The sequence below is a fragment of the Microtus oregoni genome, unplaced genomic scaffold (assembly GCF_018167655.1).
Source record: "Microtus oregoni isolate MIOR12 unplaced genomic scaffold, Mior012 000012F_ref0000307, whole genome shotgun sequence".
In the NCBI taxonomy this organism is placed as follows: Eukaryota; Metazoa; Chordata; class Mammalia; order Rodentia; family Cricetidae; genus Microtus; species Microtus oregoni.
Window position 1 is genome coordinate 43,090,800 of NW_024543071.1, and position 26,176 is coordinate 43,116,975.

General features: G+C 43.1%; 1 protein-coding gene across 2 annotated transcripts in view; it reads left to right on the forward strand.

The window, feature by feature from the left end:
- Cep78 (centrosomal protein 78) overlaps nt 1-25,822 on the forward strand; it is a 35,483-nt gene extending 9,661 nt beyond the window's left edge. Inside the window, exons 6-16 of one of the 2 annotated variants that reach the window (XM_041661318.1) lie at nt 1,697-1,810; nt 4,392-4,456; nt 4,776-4,887; nt 9,284-9,419; nt 9,759-9,804; nt 11,109-11,237; nt 17,669-17,746; nt 22,307-22,473; nt 23,824-23,992; nt 24,416-24,463; nt 25,208-25,822. In XM_041661318.1, the coding sequence (XP_041517252.1) occupies nt 1,697-1,810; nt 4,392-4,456; nt 4,776-4,887; nt 9,284-9,419; nt 9,759-9,804; nt 11,109-11,237; nt 17,669-17,746; nt 22,307-22,473; nt 23,824-23,992; nt 24,416-24,463; nt 25,208-25,756 (1,613 nt within the window). In that variant the 3' untranslated portion in view covers nt 25,757-25,822. The remainder of the gene's footprint in view (nt 1-1,696; nt 1,811-4,391; nt 4,457-4,775; nt 4,888-9,283; nt 9,420-9,758; nt 9,805-11,108; nt 11,238-17,668; nt 17,747-22,306; nt 22,474-23,823; nt 23,993-24,415; nt 24,464-25,207) is intronic. The other variant, XM_041661319.1, reaches the window with a different exon arrangement.
- The last annotated feature ends 354 nt before the right edge of the window (nt 25,823-26,176 follow it).

The window sequence follows — 26,176 nt, forward strand, 5'->3', positions numbered from 1 at the left end:
TTATTTACTTAGGATGTGGTTCCAAGTACATGTCAAGCCACAGTGCACATGTGGAGGTCAGAGGACAACTTGCCAAAGTTAGTTCTCTTTTTCCACCATGTGGGTTCCAAGGATGAGACCTGAGGGGTCCACTTGACAGCAGGTGCTTTACTTGCTGGGCCATCCTGGCTGCCCCAGGTTTCATTGCTGTGGTTCATTTGATGTTCCAGTGAAATGTACTGGTTATTAATTGTTTGGTTAGTTGGTTCTATCTTCGGTGTCGAGGGTGTTAGTTTGAGCTATTATGGGGCACTATGAACTGGTGTTTTAAACTGCAGAGTTTATTTCTGCTAGTTCTGGGGCCTGGAAAGTTCTGGGTCAGGCACCAGTAGACCAGTTTTAGAGTCAGCTCTCTTCTGCTTGTGCAAGGCTGCCTTTCTTCCTTTTTCTTAGTTTACTCTGCTTTTTGTTGCTGTGATAAAAGACTCACTATCTTAGTCACTGTTGCCATGGAGAGACACTATGACCAAGGCCACTCTTATAAAAGAAACATTTAGTTGGGGGGTTGCTTATGGGTTCAGAGGCTTAGTGCATTGTCAGTATTGGGAGTGGGGGGAGCATGGCAGATGTGATGCTGAAGAAGCAGTCGAGAGTTCTCCATCCGGATCTGCAGGCAGCAGGGGGAGAGAGAGAGACACTGGGCCTGGCGTGGGCTTTTAAATCCTCACAGTCCACCCCTAGTGACACGCTTCACCCAACAAGGCTACACCTCCTAATTGTTCTGAACAATTCCACTCCCTGATGATTAAGCATTCAGATATATGAGCCTATGGGGGCTATTCTTATTTAAACCACTACACTTACCAAAACAACTTGGGAAGGAAAGGTGTTTTTCCACCTTATAGCTTACCTCCTTTGTAGAGGGAAGTCAAGGCAGGAACTCTTTCTTTTTATTTATTGTATGTGGTGCTTTGTCTGTGTACCACAGCCATGCCTACTGCCCACAGAGGCCAGAAAAGAGCCCTGGATCTCCAGGGGCTGGAGTTGCAGACAGTTGTGAACTGCTTGTGGGTGTTGGCAATGGAACCTTGGTCCTCCGGAAGAGCAGCAATACCCTTTTTTCTTTTTTCTCTTTTTCTTTGTTTTTTGAGACAAGGTTTTTCTGTGTAACAGCCCTAGCTGTCATGGAACTAGCTCTGTATAGCAGGCTGGCCTCAAATGGCCTCAAACTCACAGAGGTCTGTCTGCCTCTGCTGGGATTAAAGGTGTGCCACCACCATCCAGTGAGCAGCAATACTCTTAACCGTCTCTCTAGCCCCTCTCTTTTTAAAAGTGTGGTGTTCTGAGATTCCTTTGGAATTCAGGATGATGAGTCCAGGAATTAAGTGCAGTGTTTACACTGCCACTGCCATCCTTGTTAATGAGATAATTCTCACTGGGTGATGTTTTCTCTCATGTTGTAGGGAGAGGTTTTTTGTTTCGTTTTGTTTTGTTTTTACGTAGGGGTGGGGTAACATCACTGTAGCACATCATAGAAGAGTTTTTTTAATGATATGTTTTCATATGCTTTTCTGATTTTCTTTCTTTTTTTTAATTCCCAAGATTTAGAATCTGCTGTGAGTAGTCTTGTTCAGGGAATGTCCTAAGCATGAATGAAAATTGTGTGTGTGTTAGACTATGTGCAGTCGGCAAGTGACCCGTTGTCTTTCATCCAAAGCTCTTGACCTGCAACAGTGCGGCCTCACCAGTGAAGGAGCCAAGGCTCTGCTGGAAGCCCTAGAAACCAACAGAACCCTGGTCGTTCTGGATATAAGAAAAAACCCACTTATCGGTAGGTCATCTCTTTAAAATTAGCAAATGCCCTAACAAAATGAATTTGCATATTGAAAGTTTTTTAAACTTAACATATTTATTTTCTAGTTTTGTAATTTTGTGCTTTAGATAATGCATTGTTTTAAATGAGTTGTATTTCACAATTGTTTTGGTGGCTACTTATTCTAAGTGAACCTAGATAATAAAACTGATCCTGTCAAGAGCACTCTCCTCACATCCCCTGAATCTCTGAATTCTTGGGAAGAACATTTCATTTGTTTGCTAATTTGTAAAGAAATTTTGATTTTTGTATGTGTCTCAACACTGGTTCAGATACTAAGCATATTACAGTGTACCAGGTAGACAAAGTCTTGCTCTCCATCAGTAAGGGAGTTCAAATGTAAATGTGTAAGTAGATAAGGAATTTTGAATACTAGGAAGTGCAAAGAGTTTAAGAAGACAGATGGGGACCTGATGCTTTGCTAAAGTGGCTGACTGAGTGAGGAGAAGAATCTGATGTGGATGCTCTGAGGGAGGTTTGTTGTAGAACAAGGATTCAGTCAGTGTATAGGTACAAGACGGCGGGATGTGTAGTGATATTTTGTTTGTGTTTTAACAGATAAATAAAGCTGGCCTAAAGATCGGAGTGCAGAGCTAAGCCACTAGTTAGCCATAGAGGCTACGCAGTGGTGACACAAACCTTTAATTCCAGGACTTGGAAGACAGAGGCAGAGGGATCTCTGTTAGTTCAAGGCCACCCTGGGCTACCCAGAAATTGATTCAGTCTAAAAGAGAAACAGAGCTCACACAGAGGTGATCCCAGAACTTGGGATCCCACACCTTTAATCCTAGCACTAGGGAGGTGGAGACAGGAGCGATGTGTCTGGGCAGAGGGAAGAATATAAGGTGGGAGGAGACAGGAGCTCAGTGCAGTCTGAGGCAGCAGTCTGAGCAACAGTCAGTGTTAGGATTCTGCGTGAAAGGTACCTTGGCGGCAGGTGGGGGACAAATACGCTATACAGACAGAACTTAGGTGAGGAGTTTATTGAGAGAAGGGGAAAGGAAGAGACTGGCCGTTGGGGGCAGGCATGGTGAAAGAGAAGAGAGAGAGACGGATGCACAGAGAGAGGGAGAGAGGAGGAAGAGTAAAGTATGAGAAGGTTCTCTGTTTAAAGAGGCAGGGTATTACTGCCCCCCTTTACACAGGCATGCAGGGCATGATGCACTCTATCAGGTCTTCAAGGGGAGAGGCCTTGTTCCTCTAGATGTTAATAGTCATTCTAAGGCTGCAGTCTAAGCAGGCAGTCTGAGGACAGGATGGCCCCTTCTGTCTGAGCATTATTAGTAGAGGTAAGAACTCTGTTACTTCAGATTTTACCCCCTGATAACTGACTCTTAGTTTTTATTATTTTATTTTTAAAGATTTTATTTATTATGTATACAATACAGTGTGCTGCCTCCATGTATGACTGCAGGCCAGAAGAGGGCACCAGATCTCATTGTAGATGGTTGTGAGCCACCATGTGGTTGCTGGGAATTGAACTCAGGACCTCTGGAAGAACAGTCAGCGTCCTTAACCTCTGAGCCATCTCTCCAGCCCTCTGAGTTTTTATTATTAAGAACAATTAGAATTCATGTTACATGGATGGATGGATGATTTGAGGAAAATCGATCTGTAAATTTTTTTATTTTATTTTATGTATTATAAGTATTAGAATAAGCAAGGCCGTGGCTTTAGTAAGAGCACTTACTGAAATTGCCGATGACCAAAGTTTGGTTCCCAGCTCCCATGTCAAGCTGCTCATAACACCTGTAACTCCAGTTCCAAGAGATCCAATGCCTTCTGGCCTCCATGGCCACCTGCATACACAAACAAGCAGACAGACAAACATATGAATAATTAGTAAATGAACCTTTAAGAAAGAAAAAGAAGGAAACCTGAGGGAGAACCTGATGTGTCGTGTGCTCAGATGGCTCAGGGACTTATACTGTAGGCTTCGGTGCGAAGGTAAGGGCATGGCTATTCTAAGTGAGCTGACAGCCCTACGAGGGGTAGAGATGGAAAAGGGCATGCTCTGAGTAGTGTTTCAGTCAGGGGCCTCGGTGTGGAGGAGAGTAGTGGGGCCAGGGAGAAGGAAGCCTAGCAGAGAAATCCAAGACAGGGATTGTGGTTGGCTCATGGTGACAGAAAGTTGAAACAAGGAGCGAGAAGATTTGCAGATAGATTAGGTGTTGGCTATGAAGGAAATAGCTATTTTCAGATGTCCTTGACAGGGTGGTGCCACCTTTTACTGAGAAAGGGAAGCTGGAGAGGAGGTCTTTGAGGACATTTACGACTTCGGTTTGACTGTATTAGTTGTCTTTAGTACAACCCTTGGTTTTCTGTGCAGAGGTTTCCAAAGCCACTTCAGACATAAGTGCTGGTGGGTGTAGGCGAAGTGTTAGAGTGAACTAAGTTAGTGAGGGACAGGAATGCTCAGAAGCAGAGGTGAGTGTGTGCGTTAGATTTATGGGAAAGCAGTGGCTCGTGGGCGTCTTTTCTCATGGGTGCACTCAGTCACTGGAAAACACCTGAACCGTCTCCTTTTCTTTTACTTTAGATCACTCTGTGATGAAAGCGGTGATCAGAAAGGTCCTCCAGAACGGAAGGAGTGCCAAGTCAGAGGTATAACTCGTTTCAGTCCTTTGAAAAGAATTTCTCTGTAATTCTAAGTTTCTTCTGTTTCTAGTAAAGTGTCACGGTCCTTTTCTGCTATCTGAAGTAAAATCAAGTGGCTTTGGAACATTGGTGGCATAGTGGTGAGCACAGCTGCCTCCAGATCAGGTGGCTTTTCTGTTTTGTTAAATATTGTATCATTAATTAATTTGGAATCTGAGAACTGAAAATTACAAAACTTTATTAGTGTAGAATATCTTCCTCATGTCCAGTTAAAGTGGAGTCCTCTTGTGACCTGTGGCTGATGTCTCCTGGCTCTCTCTTCCAGTACCAGTGGATAACGTCCCCCTCAGTGAAGGAGCCGCCCAAAACTACTAAGCAGAAAAGGAGAACGATCGTCCTAGGAAGCAGTCGGAAAGGAAAAGCTACCATTAGAATTGGTATGTGTTTGTCCTGGCTTTTTAGCATCATGAAAACTTAGACTTAGCGTGTGGTTAGGGCACTAATGTTAAAGTCTCATCTCTTGTGTAGTAACCAGTATTGACTGCAGCATATTCTGAGGGGATTACAGGTAAACATCACCATCCCAGCTAGGAAAACATTTTTGTCTTAGGGTTTCTATTGTGTGACAAGACACCATGACCAATAGCAGCTTAGGCAGGAAAGGGTTTATTTTAGTTCATACTACAACATCATAGTCCATCATCCAGGGAAGTCAGGACAGCAACTCAAGACAGGAACTTGGAGGCAGGAGCTGGTGGCACAGGCCGTGGAGGAATGCTGCTTACTGGCTTGCTCCTCATGGCTTGCTCAGCCTGCTTTCTTAGATGCTCTAGGACCACCTGCTCAGGGGTGACACCACCCACAATGAGGATAACTCTGCCCCATCAATCAATAATTGATGAGTTGATGTTTCTTCTTCCCAAATGACTCTGGCTTGTGTTGAATTGACATAGAACTAGCCAGCACCATTCTCTAGTATATAAATATGCTATATTTATATATAACATATGTAGTATAAAAAATATATATGTATATATATATGTTATAGTATATACATAAACTTCTAAGTATTAGTTAATCTAAAATTCAAACTATTAGTTTTGTAATTGAGTACAAACTGAAAAGTTCTTATTATAAAGGTAACATTCAGGGACTAGCATGTAGATAAAGGCACTGCCATTAGGCAGGATAACCTATGTTCACCCTTAGAACCCACAAGGTAGGAGAGAACTAGCTCCTACAAATTGTTCTGGACCTGAAAGTCCTTTACTTGTTTTGAGATAGGCTATTTCTCCGGCTGGCTTTGAATTTGCAGTGACTTTCCCATCCCTACCTCCTAAATGCTGGGGTTACAGGCATAAATGTGGCAATAATTTATATTCTAGAGCACTTGCCTTGTCTTGGCCCACGATAGTTTGGAATTCTCTGTGTAGCCACGGTGGCCTGAGTGCTGGCCTTGCAGACAGGCACACGATGCCAAGTCCTCCGTGGTGATGAGTGAGGATGCACCTTAGAGCCTCATACATGCTGGGTAGCAGTGCAGCAGCTGAGCTACACTCCAGCTGGAACACGTTACCTGTAGCACACCTAACACTTTTGTGGTCAGAATCCAGGTCTATAAGAAGGGCTTTTTATATGTGTTCTCTAGAATCTTCAGAGGAGAACCATAAAGTCTACAATAGCAGCAACAAGTAAGTTTTATGTTTCCTGTTGTTCACTTCCAAAATGATGTTTGTGGTGACTTTCTATGCCACATATATCAAGATAACTGGACAATAATAACAAATAATGTTTTATTTATTCCTTTTACCTGAAATCTAAAAATGGATGCTTGACATAGTAGCATCGCACTTGTATATGGGTTGCTAATGAAGCTAGGTGGTGGTGGCCCACGTCTTTAATCCTAGTTAGAATAGGATATTTGTACTTATTGTATATAATTTCATAGTAGGTTTAGAACTCTCTTACTTAAACAAAAGAGTGAGATGTTGCAGGAGCTCCTTCCACTCCTTCAGCCAATAGCCGCTGAGATACCAGCCCACTGGGGCGTGGTCTCTCGCCCTTTAAAAAAGCAGCCACTTCCCTCTGCCCTCCCTCTGGCTTCTGGCTCTGCTTCTGGCAAGTAGGCTCCATTCCTGATTGCACAGAGGGCTGTTGTATGGGACGGTGATCTGTAAGTTTTTCCCCCTTAAAATAAATAACCTTTCTAATAATCTAATTCCAAACTGGTGTGGGATTGTTTGTGACTTACGCCTACAGAATGGCGCCCAGACGTGGATAACTTAGTCCACAGAAAGCCTGAGAAAGCTTGGGAAAGAATAGAGTAAAGCATGTTTTCTTGGTAGCAGCAATTTCTTGGGTCTGCTCTGCTTGCCAGAGGCAAGCAAGCGCTCTCATCTAAGAGAGGCTTCCTGACTCTACTTTAGCTGCAAAATCCTGCAGTTCTTTTAAGAGGTCCTGCCACGAAACACTTAAACGGTGTTGATGAAAAGCTGAACGCATGCTTTTCGGTTTTCAGCCGTAGCAGGAAAAAAGCTGCGCTGGAGAGAGGGAGCTGTGGCTGCAGTTTATAGGCCACTGAATAAGAGGGATTATATTTCTTGGCTTTTTTGCTATTTACCTTAGTTACTTGAAGACATGGATGTGAGCTGCCCAGTGTCTGACTGTGTAGGGTTTGGTGAGGACAGAGCTTGTATGTTAATTGTATCATAGTTACGTTGGGAGTGTATGTTCAAGGAATCGGTTAGAACTTTTACTATAGTGTTTTTCAGGTAACAGGATACTTATGGATTTTTTTTTTAGTTTTAATTAAAATGTGGTAACATTTTTCTGAAAATCAAAGAAATACTATCAGTGTACTGCTATAGACCGGAGTGTTTGTTCTTTAAAGGTAATTAACTTAACGACAATAATGGAAGCACTTGGGGGTAGAGGCAGGAGAATCAGAAGAGCAAGGGGATCTTCAGCTACATAGCAAGTTTGAGGTTAGCCTGGGCTACATGAGACTCTGCCTTATAAAATAATAGTAATAAAATGAGCAATAGCACAGGATGAACAGAGTTCCTGTAATTTAACAGTTACATTAATGCATGCAGAAAGTGGCACAAGACTGTGTGGTGATTGTCAGTGAGTTACATGTATGACATATCTGTCTTAGGCACTGAGAGGGTGCGAGTGAAGGCAGTCGCCTGCCAGCCTCATGACCTGGGCTCCATTCTCAGGACTTGCACGGTGGAAGGAGATTACTATTACAAGTTGTCTTCTGATCACCACCTAACTTTAAAAAAATAAAATATATGCCCTGTATAACGGTATATGCTTCCTTTAGGTGACATCCCAGTACTGCTGAAGGAGTTCTTAGATAATATAACAGGTCAGAGGGATAAGCACCATCGTTGTTTTATTTTACTTTTATTATTTTTTATTCTTTTAGAAACAGGATCATACTAAGACTGGTCTAGAACTCTTGTTCTCCAGGGATAAGATTAAATACAACTGTTTTAGTTAAACCTTTGCTATTTGTTTTCAGTGATATCAGAGACAAAAACTTAAATGTGAACTTTAGTATATGATTTGTTCTAATAATGTGTGAATATATGGGTTTTAGCTGCTGCAAGTATTTCATGTTTAACTCTTAGCGTTAACTTTAAGGTAAGCCCCTCATTTCATCCTTCTATCTGATTGTGTGTGTGTTCTCTAAACTCATGTGTGTCATGAGTTCTAATAGGCCTTAATAATAAAAGCCCAGAGTCATATATTGGGGAAAATGCTGAGAGATCAGAGACAAAGGAGGAAAACCACAGCCACCTTACCTACTTAATTTCCCAGTGGAAGAGACTGGGAGACTGAGTTCCTGTCTCCTGCCTTATCAGTTACTCTCTCCACCCAGCCATATCACTTCCTATCTATCTATACAGACCTCCAGACCTCTGTGGTTAGCTAGTAGCTAGCTCTGCCCTCTGATCTTCAGGCAAGCTTTATATGTACAAATAAGATTTCCCCTTTTTATCTAAAAATTAAAAAAAGAATGTAATAACTAATATAAGAAACTGTATACAGTAAGTACAATAATTATATATATTATATATAGACAATAAATACATTAACAATGTCTAGTTCATTAACACTTGACAAATTCAGAGAAAATACTCCATATCTACTGTCTCATCACTTCCTCTCTCTACCCAGCCATATCACTTCCTGTCTATCTGTACAGACCTCCAGACCTCTATGGTTAGCTAGTGGCTAGCTCCACCTTCTGATCTTCAGTCAAGCTTTATTTATACAAACACAGTATCACCACACTGGGTACTATGAGGGCTAGTCCTCAGGGAGGAGGCTTCCAGTCCAGTGGTCACTTGATTCTTCCACGTCCCGTGTCTGAGTTACATGATGTCTTTGGAGGCAACCAAAGGCAATGGCAGCAGCCTTTTGAGAGTTTGCTGGACTACCCTGACCAACAACTCACAGTGAAGTTTCTCATGCTTGGTACTGGGGTGTTCATCATAAAATATTATGTATGTATTTTGAAGTAGAAAGAAAAGGTATCACCACCACTTGTGAGGCCTGAAGGTCATCAAAATGAGACAACATCCACTCGGTTGACTCAGCTCTTCTAGGCAGGGATCCCTGCAATGCACACACTTTTAAGGCACAGGCAGGGTCATGACTTGGAAGTGTAGCCTGAACTACACAGGCAAACAAAGTCACTCCCAGTGTAATAGCCTGGGCCTCGTAGTCGGTCGTTCATCTGTGTTCCCTTTGGAGTATGTGAGTGGCAAGCTGTAGACTCCAGTGCATCCTGATTTTCTCTTATCGCTTCCTTGGACATAGGGTTGGCTACGAAGAAACCTGTGAGTAATGGGAGAAAGCATGGGCTCAGTAAAGACAGCTATGCTCCGGATCCTCTGCCGCCGGGCGTGTCTGGTTTCCTGCCGTGGCGCACTGCAGAACGTGCAAAAAGAAACAGGTAAGGTGTTCTATCCTTGCCTTAGCTCTGACAGCTGTCACGTGGGAGCTTCTCCTGCTGATTTCGTGAGTGGAAAGGATGACTCACACATAGCCTCTGCCAAGGAGTGGCCTAAGGAAAGACCGCAAAGCAGACTGTATCCGCCATTCCCTGGGAACCAACATGTCTAAGTAACTTGTCACTGAGGCATGCTGCTCAGTCTGCTCAGGTTTTTTCCATAGGTTATTTTGAGGTATTTAGTACTCTGGTTCTATATGGCTAGTGCACATAATACAAATAAGTGTAATCATGTAGTGTGTATACATCAAAATATAACTTAACTTGTTGGTATCCTTTTAGGGGTTTTCCGTTAATCAAAACTCGCGATCTGTCTAATCATCTGAAGGTATGTATTTGTCATGTTTCTAACGATAGGGGATTAGAGTAGGAGACGTGCGGGGTCAAGTGAATAGAGCATTGTAAAATGGTTTTCCTCCCTGAAAGAAGTGTATTCCTGTCCCAGTGCCGCATACTGGGAGGCCTTCTCTGTAGATACTATTTCTCCAGGCACCAAATGAGCTGGTGCTCACAATAGGTTTGGATACTGTTTCTTACTGTCATGGGATGGCCACTCAAAAATGTTCCAGTTTTCAAGAAATGTTGCTTTGGGGTGTGTGCATGCATTTTACACACACACACACACACACACACACACACACACACACACACCACATGTTAATGTTAGGTCACAAACATTTCCTGTCCCGTTGGCTCAGTTCTGGATCAGGCTAATTCTGTCATAGTGATGTGTCCTCCTGCAGTCGCTCATGGAGGTCACAGATTCTCAAAAAGGGAGAGGGGGGACATCAAATGTACCACCCTGTGTGTCAGCTCTACCCTGTACACACTGACATGTTAAAATGTCATCTCATTCTGTCACCGAAGGTTTGTCCCAGCCCTGTCAGTCTGTACACTTTCAGTAGGTTGTTAGCTAGAGGGAAACTCACTGAAGCTCGACAGGAGAGTCATACTGTTACTACACTAGTTTGGGGTGCGGAGAAGTGCAGATGAGGTTTTCTGGTGGTTGTAGATATGTATGTGATTTAATTTTTAAAACCATTCTAGTATTACCAATTACAGGTAAGTTCATTGCCTTTATATTTTGTTCATTCTCTTCCTCCTAAAATTATACTTCCATACTCTTCATGTCTCACATCAGAGAGTAAATTTGTCGTCCACAGTGCAAGAATTGACCTGAAAAGAAGTGTTTATCCTGGCTCTTCATTTTTTTAGGAGGAAGTTAGCAAAGTAATATGGGCAATGCCAAACAGTAATCAGCCATATGTGATACAGGATTCTGTAGTAACAGCAAGAATAAGTTAGTGGTCGGGAGGTGGTGGCCCACACCTTTAATCCCAGCACTTGGAAAGCAGAGACAAAGTCAGGTAGATTCCTGAGTTCAAGGCCAGCTTGGTCTGCAGAGCAAGTTCCAGGACAGCCAGAGCTACATAAAGAAACGCGTCCTGAAAAACCAAAAAGAAAAAAAAAAATTAGTGGCAGTTTTCTGTTGTTATTGTGTTAGGTTAAGGAGCAGTGAGATCCATTTATAGGTAATAGCTTGATATTTCAGACAGGTCGATGTAATGAGGTGGCCTCTGGTGTTTGGTATTCAGCTAACGGCATTAATAAGACATGTCCTCTTTATTTAAGCAATCAGATTTCCCTGTGACTGTGACAGTAGAGAGTCCTTCCTCCTCTGAAACTGACGAGGCTGAGGAATCTTCAGACAGTGTCCATGAAACATCTCAGAAAGCCAGCACAAGACAAGAAACGTTACAGGTATGCAGCTCTTCCATTCAAGGTACAGAGACCATTGCAAAGTAATGATTGTCAAACAGGTCCAGGCAGCTCGTTGGACTCTAGTGTACTCAGTGGTGAAGAGGAATAAGAGAAGATGACAGTGCGTGTACTCCAAAAAAATAAAAATAGAAACATGGCACCAATTTTTCCTCTTCTTAGAATCAAAATGTTAGCTGCAAGGAGAACTGTAATGATCAAAAGATAATCGTAAGGAAATTGAGTACTGACATCTAGTCAGCCGATTCAGTGCTATGTGTGTGTAAAAAGATGTGCACACATGCATACATAGGCACATGCATCCGTACGTGCATGCATGCATGTGGAGGAGAGCATGCACAGCCTTAGCGTCACTCCTCACTTGGTGTCCACATTGGGTGGTTTGGTTTTGAGACTAAATCTTTCACTGGCCCGGAATTTGCCAGTTAGGCTTGACTGCCTGGTCATGAGCCCCAGAGGTCGCCCGCTCGCCTCCTGGGTGCTGGGTTTTAGTGTGCACCACCACACCCCGCCCTTTTTTCTGTTCTGAGGTCCACATTTAGGTCCTTATGTGTGTGGGGCCTGACTTGGACAGGGCTGGCTCCTTAGCTTGGCACTGAGAAAGTTGATAGTGCCAGCTGAGCTTGCTTATCATGTGGGAAATATGACTTTGTTTTTAGTAGAAGTGAAATTAAAAAGGGGTTCTTTTGTTTTGAGATAGAGTCTTACGTAGCTTAGCTGTCCTTGAAGTCACTGTACCTCAAGCTGGCCTTGGATCCCTGGTCTTCTGTTAGCCTCCCTTGTAAGCAGTCCCTGGCTTTGAAAAAAATTTTTGCTACTGATGCTGATATTCCCCTTTCACAGTAGAAACTATGTGGGTTTTTTGTTTGTTTGTTTGTTTGTTTTCCGAGACAGGGTTTCTCTGTGTAATAGTCCTAGCTGTCTTGGAACTTGCTTTGTAGACCAGGCTGGCTTCAAACTCACTAAGCTCTGTCTACCTCCCAAGGATTGGGATTAAAGGCATGCACCACCTCCATCCAGCTAAAACTCGGCTTCTAATGTCATTCCATTTTTCTGTTTGGGTAGGCCATAGGTAAGTTAACTTACATAGCAAATTTTTGCACTTACGCACACTGTTTATATGCTGATTTGTACTTAGTTGTGGGAGACCTTGTCTTTAGGAAGGGCTTGGCTTTTCCTGTATGTTATGTGATTCATGTGTAATTAGGGGAGGTTTGAATTCAGAGCCTCATGCTGTTCAGCTTACGTACTACCACTGAGCCATGCCCCCAGCCCAACAGTGACTGCGTAAAACTAGTCCTGTCTTAGTAGAGAACTTCAAAACCTAGACATGGCTCTCCATCTGTTACTTACTTATTCATTGACTTAAAACAGCAGAGGTTGAGTTTCACTTTTCTGAGAGCCCAGACATCCAAATCAAGGTCCAGCATGTATGTTGTGGTAAGGGCCCAGATTTCTAGTTCATGAATGGTACCCTCTCAAAATGTCATTACATGATTGAATGGCACTTACCTAATTTTTTTTAATATGGTTGCGGCAATCAGTATTTGATTTAGAGACATGAAAGCCAGCTAAGGGATACAGCTGAATCATAAGCCCCTTCCCTGGCGAGCACATAATGCCCTAGGTTCAGTCCAAAGCGTTCCCCACCCCAGTGATGAATGCCACAACTTCAAATTTACTTATATAGGGAATTCTTAAAGTAATCTCTTAGAAAATTATAGATCGTGTGGACCATTCGGGAGCACATTTCATCTTGTGAGTTCAGCACGTACAGTTTGTGCCTGAGTGGTTTATTGCTAAGATGCACAGAGAAGGAAAAGTTCTCGAGCATTGAGCCCTCCCCATTGTTCCATGTGTTGTGCTGGTTTCCTTCACCAGGGCTCTAAGAGAGAGGGCGATTTGTTCTGTGGGGTTGTTCTGTATTGCTTTCCTCTGTTTATCTGAAATGCTACAGATCACACTTATGCATGCTCTAGGCAAGCTTTCTACTGCTGTGGCCCAACCCAGGGCATGATGTGGTAAAGTGTCTCTAGTCAGTGAGGACAACAAAGGTTAGGAACTGCAACTACACAGCTTCTTACTCAAGGTGTATTGAGGACTCTCGGCATTTCTTCATTTTGAGAATACGTACGCCCACAATAAAGACAATAGAAGAGGGGCTGGAGAGATGGCTCAGAGGTTAAGAGCACTGACTGCTCTTCCAGAGGTCCTGAGTTCAATTCCCAGCAACCACATGATGGCTCACAACCATCTGTAATGAGATCTGGCGCCCTCTTCTGGTGTGTGGGAAGCAGAATGTTGTACACATAATAAATAAATAAAATTTAAAAAAAAAAGACAATAGAAGAGATTCTCATTTAACTAAAAGGAGACAGTGGGTAGAAAGAAATGTAACTGAGCCTGTACACATGGAAAGCTATCTCTTGGAATAAATGCCGGGGCAGCCTGCAGCCCGGAGGGAGCCTAACTCCACTCTGCAATTAGAAATACGACAAAGTAGGATTTGCTCCCTGTACTGGGCAGTGATGGTCTGAGGTGGTACTGGGCAGTGTGGTCTGAGGTGGTACTGGGCAGTGATGGTCTAAGGGTAGAACTGGGCAGTGGTGGTTTTAGGTGGTCGTCGTGGGAGTATTATCTCATGATCTTGTTCTGTGCACATTTTGATATATCAGTATTTTGTGGCTAAAAGCCCGCCTTAGGTGTGGCTGCCCTGGAGTTCCAAATGGGTGAGTGGCAGCAGACTATCTGATTATGAGCTGTCTATCTTAATTAAATTCACATGTTCATTCATTTTGCATTGATCAACTATATATTCCAAGCACTCTTCTGAGTTTGTGTCTGGGTTAATTCACTTAACCATCCTGTATTTATCTCTAATCTATATATGAAGAAATCAGGACCCAGAGTTATAGAATTTTCCAGCTAATGGACTAGGACTTTGCACCAGAGTCTTCAGTTTTTAGGAAAAAATAATGAAAAACCAAGCCTTAACTACTATCTAGTAGTAAGGAAATGGAGATTGAAGAAGAGAGCATGCTGCCACCTGTTTATTTGAAGAAAATCTACGATCTAAACACATCTTATGTGGCCAGGGTGTCTTTGTTCTTTATTTATTGCCTGCTTGCTTTGTTCTAGGCACATGAGGCAATAGGATAAAAGTTTAATAAAATAGTTTCTCTCCTTCACACATCTTGCAGCTCACAGGGGAACGTGAGCCAGTAGTCACAGTAGACGTGCCCTATCATAGTGATAGGCCCTGTTGCTGGTTGCTGTGCCAAATCCTAGGACAGTATCAGAAAGCTTTGGGATACAGGTATTTCAGGGCCTTAGAAAATGTCTGTGATGCGCACCTCTAAATCTCAGGAGGCTGAGGCAGCAGGGTGGGGAGTCTAAGGCCAGACATAGCTACATAATGAGCCGCTATCTCAAGAAGAGTGCGGAGAGAAGGAGCACTTCATCCAAATGTGACATTGAGTCTGATTTGCCCACTAGGGGGAGAAGCTGTTTCATGTCATTGCACTTGGCTGTGCTGTGGAGAGCTGGTCAGAAATGGAGATGTGGAGACTGTTGTCCGTGATTGGGTGGGACTTTGGGGTGCTGCCACTATTATGTAGTCACCCATGTCCCTTTAACCCCTTGTTTGTGTCTTGTAAGCGAGCCTGGTGAAAGCATTGGCTTGCAGATCAAAGGCAAAGTGCAGTTTCCTTTCTTTAGCTGCAGTGTGTTAAAGCCGTTTTGTGAATCCTAAATTAAATACAGGAGTTTACAATGTCTTTTCCCCTTTACCATAAGAGCTAGGTTAGATTAACATGAAGGAGTGGGATTGTGCTAGTTGAATGGCTCGGAAGGTGAAGGTGCCTACTGCTAGGCCTCATGGCCTGGGTTCAGTGCTCAGGAGCCCCACGGTGAAGGAGAAGTGGTTTCTGACCTCCATGTATGCACTGTGTGTCACACGCACACACACACACACACACACACACACACACGCACACACACACACAGCATGCCATAAAATGTACAGAACATTTTACTTTTAGAAAATGTTAATCTTGTCTTTGGAAAGCGGGCTGAGACGTTAAGAGCCTGTATTGCTCTTACAGAGGGCTGAGTTCAGTTTCTATCACCGTTGTCCCTGGTTCCTAGTCCCCTGAACTCCAGTGCCAGGCGATCCAGTGTGCTCTTCTGCCTCCACAGTCACTGTGCACACATGCAGGAATCCACCCCTGCACACATACAGAGTAAACGTTTTTTAAAGATGAGTCTTTAAGGAGATAAATAGTTGGACATTATTATTGAGGGGCTATTTTAAAACAATCTGTTGAGAGGAAAACAACTGTGTGCACACACTTTTGCATATTTTATATCTCTTTTTAAAACTATAACATTACTTTTTAAAAGATTTTTTATTTTATGTATATGAATGCTTTACATTCATGTATATATGTGTACCACATGTGTGTCTAGTGCCCAGCAAGACCAGAAAAGGGCATCAGCCCCCTGGAACTGGAGTTACAGTCATGAGCTGCCTTGTTGTGCTACTGAGCCATCTCAACGGCCCCAAACTAAACTTTTAAATTAAAATTCCGTGATTAAGTAAATGTTTAGAAGCCTCTAAAATGTAAACCCGGGGTCTGGAGAGAGACTTGGCGGTTAAAGCCCTTGCCATGAAAGCTGAAAGACTGGAGTTTGGATCCCAGAAAGAGCATAAATGTCAGGTGTGTGTGATGGCCCACCTGTGACTCCAGCCTCAGCTGTGGAGAGGGACTCCTCAGAGCAAGCTGATGAGCAAAACTACCTATGTTCGTGAGCTCTACGCTTGATGAAGAAACCTTGTGGGACAGGGACTGCTTCCTGCTCATGAATTCAAAGCCAGCCGCACAACTGACAGAGGCTGTGTTGCTCTGTCTTCTCTGCCGTAGCCAATACTCCTACTTTTCCTGTCGGATGTTGATGGTTAAGTTAGGGAGTGCTAGAAAACTGAGAATAATGCTTGGCCTTCAATAAAGTGCTTTAAAAGTGTTTGCACTTTTTTTTGGGGGGGGGGGTTTCGAGACAGGGTTTCTCTGTAGCTTTGGTGCCTGTCCTGGAACTAGCTCTCGTAGACCAGGCTGGCCTCGAACTCACAGAGATCCGCCTGCCTCTGCCTCCCGAGTGCTAGGATTAAAGGCGTGTGCCACCACCGCCCGGCAAGTGTTTGTACTTTTTTTTTTTTTTTTGTGGGGGTTGTATGAGCCGAGCTCTGGGTGTACTTCCTACAGCTCAGGGAAGCCACCGAACACGGACCAGCTCCGTTACTGTGCTTGCAGCACTGTCCGGGAAGTGTTTGCACTTTTAAGGATTTTTTTTTTTGTTGCACTTACAAGATTCAGGTATGTTAAGAGTGTTATAGAAGCCAGGCGATGGTGGTTCACATCTTTAATCCCAGCACTTGGGAAGCAGAAGCAGGCCAACCTGGTCTACAAGAGGTAGTTCCAGGACAGGCTCCAAAGCTACACAGAAACCCTGTTTAAAAAAAAAAAAAAAAAACGTTATAGAGCCAGTTGGTGTTAGCACATGCATTTAACCCTAGCACTTGGGGAGGCAGAGGCAGGTGGATCTCTGTGAATTCGAGACTAGCCTGGTCTACATAGCAAGTTCCAGGACAACTAAAGCTATACAGAGAAACCCTATCTTGAGAAACAAAAAAACAAAACAAAAGAGGATGTTACAGAGTTTTCCATTATTCTGAGGAACCCAAAAACCCATAAGTAAGAAAATTTCCTCCCATGGCTTTAATTAAATATTGGGGATTGGCTAACTCTTTTATGTATATGCTTTTTATGGTAAAAGCTGCAGCTCAAGTTAGAGTAGGACTTAAGTGAGTCTGCAATGTGCTGATTTGATCCATTCTAGTTATTAACTGCCCTGGCTGGTATGTCGTCCTACTGTCTGAGGTTACTTCTGCCTCTGCCACCAAGTCGTTTGTGGGCTGTGTGTTATGATTCCAGCAACACAGCGTGCCTGGCACTTCCAGGTTCAAGGGCCATGCATGTGCGCATAAGCGCTCAGGCAAAATACTTAGCCGCCCCAGGAGCCTTTAAAGGCCCTGCATGACTTACATGTGGCATGGTCACATCACCTACGTATGATGCAGCTGCATAAGTCCTTGTGCGCATGCGTGAGCTCCATCATCTGCGTATGATGTAGCTCCTCAACCCTCTGTGCGCATGCGGTAGGCAGCCTTTAAAAGCTGGATGCACCATCTTCAGCCCTCTCTTTCTGCACACCGACTTCCCAGTCCTGTTCACTGTTGTGTGTTGCGTGCTTTATGGTAGGTTCTCACTCGTGCCAGGTAATTTCACTGTGTAGCTGGGGTTGTTGAGGACTCAGAGGACCTTACTTACCGTGTTTACTCCGTCTCTGCGTGCTAGGAGAAACTGGAGGAATGCCTAAAGCAGCTGAAGGAGGAGAGAGTCATCCGGCTTAAGGCTGACAAGCGAGTCAGTGAGGTACGTCTTTTTCTCATATTTTGAGAGTTATTTGCTGGTTTTGTTTTTAAGTTCTAAGCTTCATATGGAAAAAAAAAAAAACAAAAACCCAAGATAGCTAAAACAGCCCAGTACAATAAAGGAACTTCTGGAGGTATCACCATCCCTCACTTCAAGCTGTTCTATAGAGCTATAGTAATAAAAAAACAGTTCAGTATTGGCATAAAAACAGTCAAGTGGATCAATGGAATTGAATCAAAGACCCTGACATAAACCCGCACACCTATGAACACCTGATTTTTGCCAAAAGCATCTTCAACAGATGGTGCTGGCATAACTGGACGTGACAGGTAGAAGAATGCACCAGATCCATATCTATTGCCCTGCACAGAACTCAACGTCCAAGTAGGTTAAATCCTCACCATAAATCCAGTTACACTGAACCTGATAGAAAAGAAAGCGGGAAGTAGCCTAGAACACATTGCAGCAGGAGACAGCCTTCTTAATACAACACCAGTAGCACAGACATTGAGATCGACATTAAATGGGACCTCCTGAAACAGAAAAGCTTCTGTAAAGTAAAAGACACGTCAGTAGATAAAATGGCAGCCTACAGAATGGGAAAAGATTTTCACCAACCAGAGGACTGATATCTATAATATAAAAAGAACTCAAGAATGTAGACTTCAAAATACCAAATAATCCCCTTAAAAAATGGGGTGAAGACTTAAAACAGAGAATTCTCAACAGAAGAATCTTGGATGGCCGAGAAGTGTTCAACATCCTTAGCTATCAGGGAAAGGCAAATCAAAATGACTCTGAGATACCATACACTTGTCAAAATGGCCAAGATAAAAACATGCTAATCATAACCTATGTTGAAGAGGATGTGGAGTAAGGTAAACACTCCTCCGCTGCTAATGGAAGTGCAAACTTGTACAGCCATTTTGAAAATCAGTATGGCGGTTTCTCCAAAAATTGGGACTCAATCTACCTCAAGACCCAACTGTTGTAGAATATTGTTTTAAGGCATGTTACTATTTTATGCTCTGAAACATTTTTTTGATGATGCAAAGATATGTTTGATTATATAAAATTCACCTGCAGTCTAGAGACTGAGTCGCCAACTAGCTGACAGGAAATTGTAGGTGGGAGTCATGTGGAGAAGGGTTTATAAGGAGGGCGAGAAAAAGCACAAGGACTTCTCGGGAGTAGTAGCTGGGTGAGCTACTACTTGGTTATTCAGCCTCTCTGGGATGCAGGATTCTACCTCAACCCTTGACTCTTGAGTTCTTTAGCAGTACAGAGATTTAGATACTTTTTCTTAGTAGCTTTGAAAGAGTTGGTGCCTGGAGGGAACAGAATTTCCTCAGGCTGCGGCTCATGCAGCCTAGATGCTGCTTGTAGTTACAGAGTTGCAGTTGCTCACTAGGATATCCATAGAGTAAAAGGCAGCAACCATTAAAAAAGAGGACAACACCCAGCGACACCACTTTTGGGCATATACCTGAAGAATGTTCAACCATGCCACAAGGACACTTGCTCAACTGTGTTCATAGCAACATTATTTGTCATAGCCAGAACCTGGAAACAGCCTAGATAGATGCCCCTCAATCGAAGAATGGATAAAGAAAATGTGGTATAGCTACACAAAGGAGTATTATAAGCAGAAAAAAAAATGTTATTATGAAATTTGCAGGGAAATGGATAGAACTAGAAAAAATTAGTGAGAAACCCAGACCCAAAAAGACAAACACAGTATATACTCACTCATATGTGGATATTAGATGTAAAACCAAGATAACCAGCCTACAATCTTCAGCCCCAGAGAAGCTCGGTAGCAAGGAGGACCCTAAGAGGTTCTCATGGATCACCCTGGGAAGGGAAATATGGGTAAACTGGGGTCTGGGAGAGTTGATTGGCAGGGATGGGAACATGAGGATGGGAAGAAGAGTGAGAGTAATAAAAGAGATACTTTGATAGAGGGGGCCATTGTGGGGTTAGGGAGAAACCTGGCTCCAGGGAAACTCCTTGGAATCCATAAGGATGGCCCCAGCTAAGACTCCTAGCATTAGCGGAGAGGGTGCCTGAACTGGCCTTCCCTGTAATCAGACTGGTAATTACCCTAATTGTCATCATGGAGCCTTCATCCAGTTCCTGGGCCGAGCTCTATGTGAAGAGAAGATGGAGGGATTGATTATGTGAGCAAGGCGGGGTCGGGGATAGGGGTCAAGATCATGACTGGGAAACCCACAGAGACAACTGAGCTGAGTTTGTAGGAGCTCATGGACTCTGAATGGACAGCTAGGGAGCTGGCATGGGACCCACCTAGACCCTCTGCATCTGGGTGACAGATGTGTAGCTTGGTCTTTCGTTGGACCCCTGGCAGTGGGACCAGGACCTGTCCCTGATGCATGAGCTGACTCTTTGGAACCTGTTCCCTATGGTAGGATGCCTTGTTCAGCCTTGACGCAGCGGGGAGGAACTTGGTCCTGCTTCAGCTTGATATGCCATGCTTTGTTGATTCCCATGGGAGGCCTGACCCCATCTGAAAGGAGATGGAGGAGGAGTGAAGGGGGGAGGGAGTGGGAGGGGAGGAAGGAAGGGAAACTGTGGTTGGTATTTAAAATAAATTTAAAAATTGATGAATTAAAAAAAATCATGGCGTGTAAAAATAATGATAATAAACTTTAATATACTTCAAAATGGTCAGGTATAATGTATTGTGAACTGAGTTGCACCATCTTAGCCTTGCATTTATTTAGTGTCATGTGAGTATATTCCAAAAAGTATACTCTAAAAAATGTAAGAAGAAGCTTGCCCCCCACTTAGACTGCCACATATGCAATGTATTTATAAGACTTAACTGTGTCTATAAGAACAGAGTTGGTGAGGCTGTCTATTTACAGTGAGTTAGGAACGCAAATAATCTAAAAATCGTAAGAGGATGGGCTTGAGATACATGGCTTTAGAGCTTGTACTTGGAAGGCGAAGGCTAGGGGATTGTGTCTGGCCAGGCTCAGTTGTTTGATTGTTTGTTTTTATAGACAAATAAAAATTATAAGTCTGAGATAGTGAAAAGGCTCCTAAGAGTGCCATGGGAAATGAAAGTCTATATCATGAGCACTGAACTACCCCATTAGAGGAATCTGTATTAAACTAACGACTTTTACAAGTAGATTTCTTTTTCTTTCCTTTTTATTTTAAACTACAAGTGAGTGTAAGGAAGACTCTTCAAAATGTATGTTTTATAGGACACATGTTTATTTTTAAGTATTGAGCACTGTGTGATAATAGGCAAGGGTACACCAACAACATTTTGCCTTTCTGAGAAATGCCAGGGTCGGGTCTGATGTGAGGTTGCATGAGTAGATGAAGAAAGCAAGAAGCCTTAGAGAATTGCTCAAGAAAGTGCAGAGTAGTAGCTGTACATTGAAGACTTCGTGTTTTTTAACATTTCTCTATTTACTATGCATACAGTGGTCTGTCTGCATGTATGTCCATAGGTCGGAAGAGCGCATCGGAACTCATTACAGATGGTTGTGAGCCACCATATGGTTGCTCAGGACCTCTGGAAGAACAGTCAGTGCTGTTAACTCCTGAGCCATCTCTCCAGCCCTCATTAAAGACTTTAACATAAGCACAGTAAATGTGCTTAGGGGGCTGGCAAGATGGCTCAGTGGGTAAAGGCACTTGCCTCCAAGCCCAACAACCTGAGTGTAATGTCTAGTCCCTACACGATGGAAGGAGAGAAGCAACTCTCAAGAGTTTTCTTCTTGACTTCCACATGTATACTGTGGCACATCTGCATGCCTATGCGTGAACACATATACATACATGTAGAAACATTGTTTAGCTTGTGTCTTGGTTAGGGTTTATTGCTGTGAAGAGACACTGTGATCATGGCAACTTTTATAAAGGAAAACATTTAATTGGGGCTGGCTTACAGTTTCAGAGGTTTAGTCCATTATTGTCATGGTGGGAAGCGTGACAGCGTGCAGGTAGATGTGGTACTGGAGAAGGAGCTGGGAGAGCTACATCTTGATCTACAGGCAACAGGAAGCAACTGTGACACTGGGCGTAGCTTGAGCACAGAAAACCTTAAAGCTCACCCTCACAGTGACACACTTACCTAACAAGGCCACACTTCCTAGTAGAACCACTCCCTATGGGGGCCATTTTCTTTCAAACCACCACAGCTTGTTAAAATCAATCCTTAATGAATTAATTATAGAAGGATCATAATTTTGCTTGATCAGACTGTTGTATTTTCTAATGAAAGGTGGCCCTTAGGTGACTGTTTCTCTGATACAGAATGATCCAGTCTGAATTTAAGCAGTTGGGAGTTTGACTGTTGGAAAGTTACCAGAAAGACAGTAAGTTTATTTTCATCTACTTGTTATATAGGAAATGTCAACAGGTGTCTCCAGGTGAAGGTTACTGTGTCATGATTATTGTCTTCATTGAGGGTTAGATTAATGATCGGTTAATTACATTGCTAAATGTTTTTGTTTAGGTGCTGAAAAGTTTTCTGTAGATGACTGAGAGAAATAACACTGCATTCTCAACCTTGTTTCGTAGCTAGAACATGAAAATGCCCAGCTAAGAAATATAAATTTCTCCTTGTCTGAAGCCCTTCATGCACAGTCGTTGACAAACATGATCCTGGATGATGAAGGCGTCTTGGGCAGCATTGAGAATTCTTTTCAGAAGTTTCACGCTTTCCTGGACCTCCTTAAAGATGCTGGGTATATCTGTAGGGTGGGCATTCTTTCTTCAGTGGTTTTAATGGTAGCTTGCTAAGGAACTCGGCATTTCTTAGCTTCAATGACACATGTTACTATGTGTTTATCAACAATATGTTTGATTTGTTTTTTAATAGAGAATTTGTTTTAAAAGAAATACAAAGTGATAAACTTTCTCATTAGAAATCCATCATAAAGAGGTATTGAAGAGTAATTGGTCTTGATGAAGACTAAATTAATATCATTGGGCATATGAATTCTATAATTTTGTCTGCTATAAATATACCCCTTGACATGGTCAAAAAAAAAAAAGACTAAGTTAAGGATTTTTTTTTTTTGGTTTTTCCAGACAGGGTTTCTCTATAGCTTTGGTGCCCGTCCTGGAACTAGCTCTTGTAGACCAGGCTGACCTCGAACTCCCAGAGATCCACCTGCCTCTGCCTCCCAAGTACTGGGATTAAAGGCGTGCACCCCCCCCCCCCCCGCTAAGGATAATTTTTATTAAAAGTATTTAGAATATATAGATTTCTTGCCTTTTATTCATTTTGCTTGTTAAGTAAGTTTGAGTCAAGTTTTTTTTTTCCTTTAAGATTTATTTATTATGTGTACAGTGTTTTATCTGCACATATGCCTGAAGGCCAGAAGAGGGCACCAGGTCTTATTATAGATGGCTGTGAGTCACCATGTGGTTGCTGGGAATTGAACTCAGGACCTCTGGAAGAGCAGCCAGTGCTCTTAACCTCTGAGCCATCTCTCCAGCCTGAGTCAAGTTGTTCTTGTCCCTAGGCTTTGGGATGGTAGTTAATCTCCAGGGGCAGTGGTTCTCACCTGAGAATAGGAGGGTCAAAGGAAGATGCCACTCAGGCACCTGTGTGGTGGAGGAAGGAGGATCAAGAGTTCAGAGTAACCCTTAACTACATAAACATTTGAGTCCGGCTTGTGCTTTATGAGTCTCAAAATCAAATCAAAAAGAAAGCTGAAGATAGTTGATGGAGCAGTGTTTTAGGGGAGTAGGCCAGGGCTAGGAAAGAGGGTCACATACATGGAGATGGTAGAGGTTGAAGCTACTGACACTGTTTAAAATGAAGGAATGATGGTTGCTATGAAAATCAAGTGAAATTAATGTGTTGTTGAGGTGAATAGGAGTGCTAAGAGCGTTGGATGATCTGATCTAGTGGTCTCAGCATGAGCAAAAGGCGGCAGTTGGCCTGGGGCTGTTGTCTGAAGTAGGTTCTTGGCTTCTGAAGTTTTAAATCTTGGTGTTCATTTATACATGTATTTCATGCTTGCAGGTGTGGGTGAATTTCGTTGTTCCTAAGTGATTGCCTTTTCCTCCTTTCTTCCTCTCTGCAGACTTGGACAGCTTGCCACTATGGCTGGTATAGATCAGTCCGATTTCCACCTAATAGGTCGTCCTCAGATGAATTCTACCGTTAGTGCAGCTGTGGAAGACCAGAGAGCCCTGGAGGAAGAAAAGCTAGACCTGAAACAGACTCCTGGGGGACAGGTGCAGAATATCCAAGTAAGTGGACCCACAGACCTTGGCTCAAGTCATTAGCAAGAGTTCCCCAGGGCAGAGAAAGGAATGATGGTCTGTCTCTCTAGTGGAGTTAAGTTTGTGTCCATTTCCTGAAATTGCATCACTGTCAATTAAAAAATGGGGCCAGGCATGGTGGCGCATACTTTTTATCCCAGCTCTTGGGAGTTAGGGACAGGCAGGTGCCTGTGAGTTTGGGGCCAGCCTGGTCTACATAGTGAATTTCAGATCAGCCAAGGCTACATGATGAAACCTTATCTCAAAATTTTAAAAAAAAAGGGACAAAACTGGAAGGTTTTTGATAATTTGTACTTAGAATAAGTTATCTTTAGTAAAGAAAGAAATCAAAGCGTAAAATAATAGAGATTAAAGTTTTTTAAATTTCTGTTATATTCATGTCTCGTCTAGGTCTCTATCTGTATGCAGTCAGCTTACAATGAAGGGACACTGATGAAGGTACAGGTACCGGTGCAGAGAGCTCTAAACAGTGATCTAGACAGACCTAGCAAGCAGTCTCTCACAGTTGCTCGGTTACTGGATGGGGTGGGCTGGCCATCACAGGACCTCTGATGTGTTTTTACCACGAGCCCCATTAACCAGTCTAAGACTCATCTGAGGAGCTGCTGGCTTGAGAACTCCGTCATGTCACACATTGGATACTTCTCACATATACATAGAGGCTAGAAACTTGGTTTTTGTTTTTTAAATGTGGAAAATGGAGGGTAATGATATAAAGCACAAAATTCTAAAAATACTGCACAGCTAACTCTGGAGGGGTGTGTGTGTGTGTGAGTTTTGAGTTGCCAGTCACATGGCTTTGTATAATTAGGAAAATGAATGACCATAAAATCTTCTGAGTGGTAGGCTGACTGCTGAATAAGATCACAATTACAGGACCAGACAGGTAGCCTGGCTTACGAGAGCTGCTGCTCATCCGTAGGACTTGAGTAGACTCGTCAGCATCCATGTTGGGTGGCTCCCCAGCACCTGTAACTATAGCACCTTGGGAACCTCTGCAGTCATGTATGCGTCACACACATACATATAACAACATGAGAGCCTCTGCAGTCATGTACACGTCACACACATACACACCCCTAACTGACAATAATAAAAAGTAAATCTGGAAAGCTCAGAACAGCGAAGTTTCCAGCTCTTTAGCGGCTCACTTTGTTCATTCAAGCTTTGTTTCCCCTGCAGTTTCAGAAGATTAGAAGTGATGCTAGGATTCCTTTGCCTCTTGACGCCTTCCAAGTTCCTGTTTCTGCACGAGAGGCAGCGGTGGCCTCCAGAGACAGCCTAGGAGTCCCAGCCCCTGAGCAACTGGAGGGCCCTGCAGCAGGCCTTGCTGCTAGAACAGGCTCTCCTTTAGCAGATGGCACCTCTGGAAGCGGGAGTCAAAGGGAAGAAGTTGTGTCGTCTAGACACAGCAGATCTTCAGAGAAAGGCAGTGTGGCGAGCAAGCGCTCCACTGAGAAACACTCTGGGAAGGACCAGCTTTCTATCCCTGACTCCCCTGTGAACTCACAAAGCAAAGGAACCGGGGACAAAAGGTCTTTGCTTAATGAGCCGACTAAAAGTGAATCTTTGAAAAAACACGTTTCTGTCAAGAAGGAAAACAGAATAGTGACTGTCTCATCCAAGACAATCAGAAGTAAATCCAATCCTCTAGAACATTCTGAGAGTGATACTGTTGGGTCTGATTTTGAATTTCAGGAAAGCGTCCATTCATCGGCACACCTGACGTAGGTCTAACCTTTGAAATTATGATTTTACCTTCAAATTTTAATAAATTTTCTTACGTTTTTACTATAATGTGCGATACCTTAAAATACAGAGTTGGAACCACTATAAGGCAATTTATCTATGCTATTATTTAAAATCCATATTTTTCTTTTCCCTCACATAATTCATTTGGCACATAGTTATGGAAGGCCTAGTTTATAAGACACTTTCTGGGTGTGGTGGCTCCCAGCGATAAGATTTTACCTTCATGGAGATGCTACTGTGTGGAGGATAAAACCCCAAATCCCCCCTAAATCCTGCTGCTAGAAAGGGACAAGGCTGGTTTAGCTCATGGTTGCAGCATTTGGTTAAGTGTAGAAGCAGAAGTCACATGCTTCTACAGAACCTACTTCCATATCCTAACTCCTAAGCAGAGCATCAGGC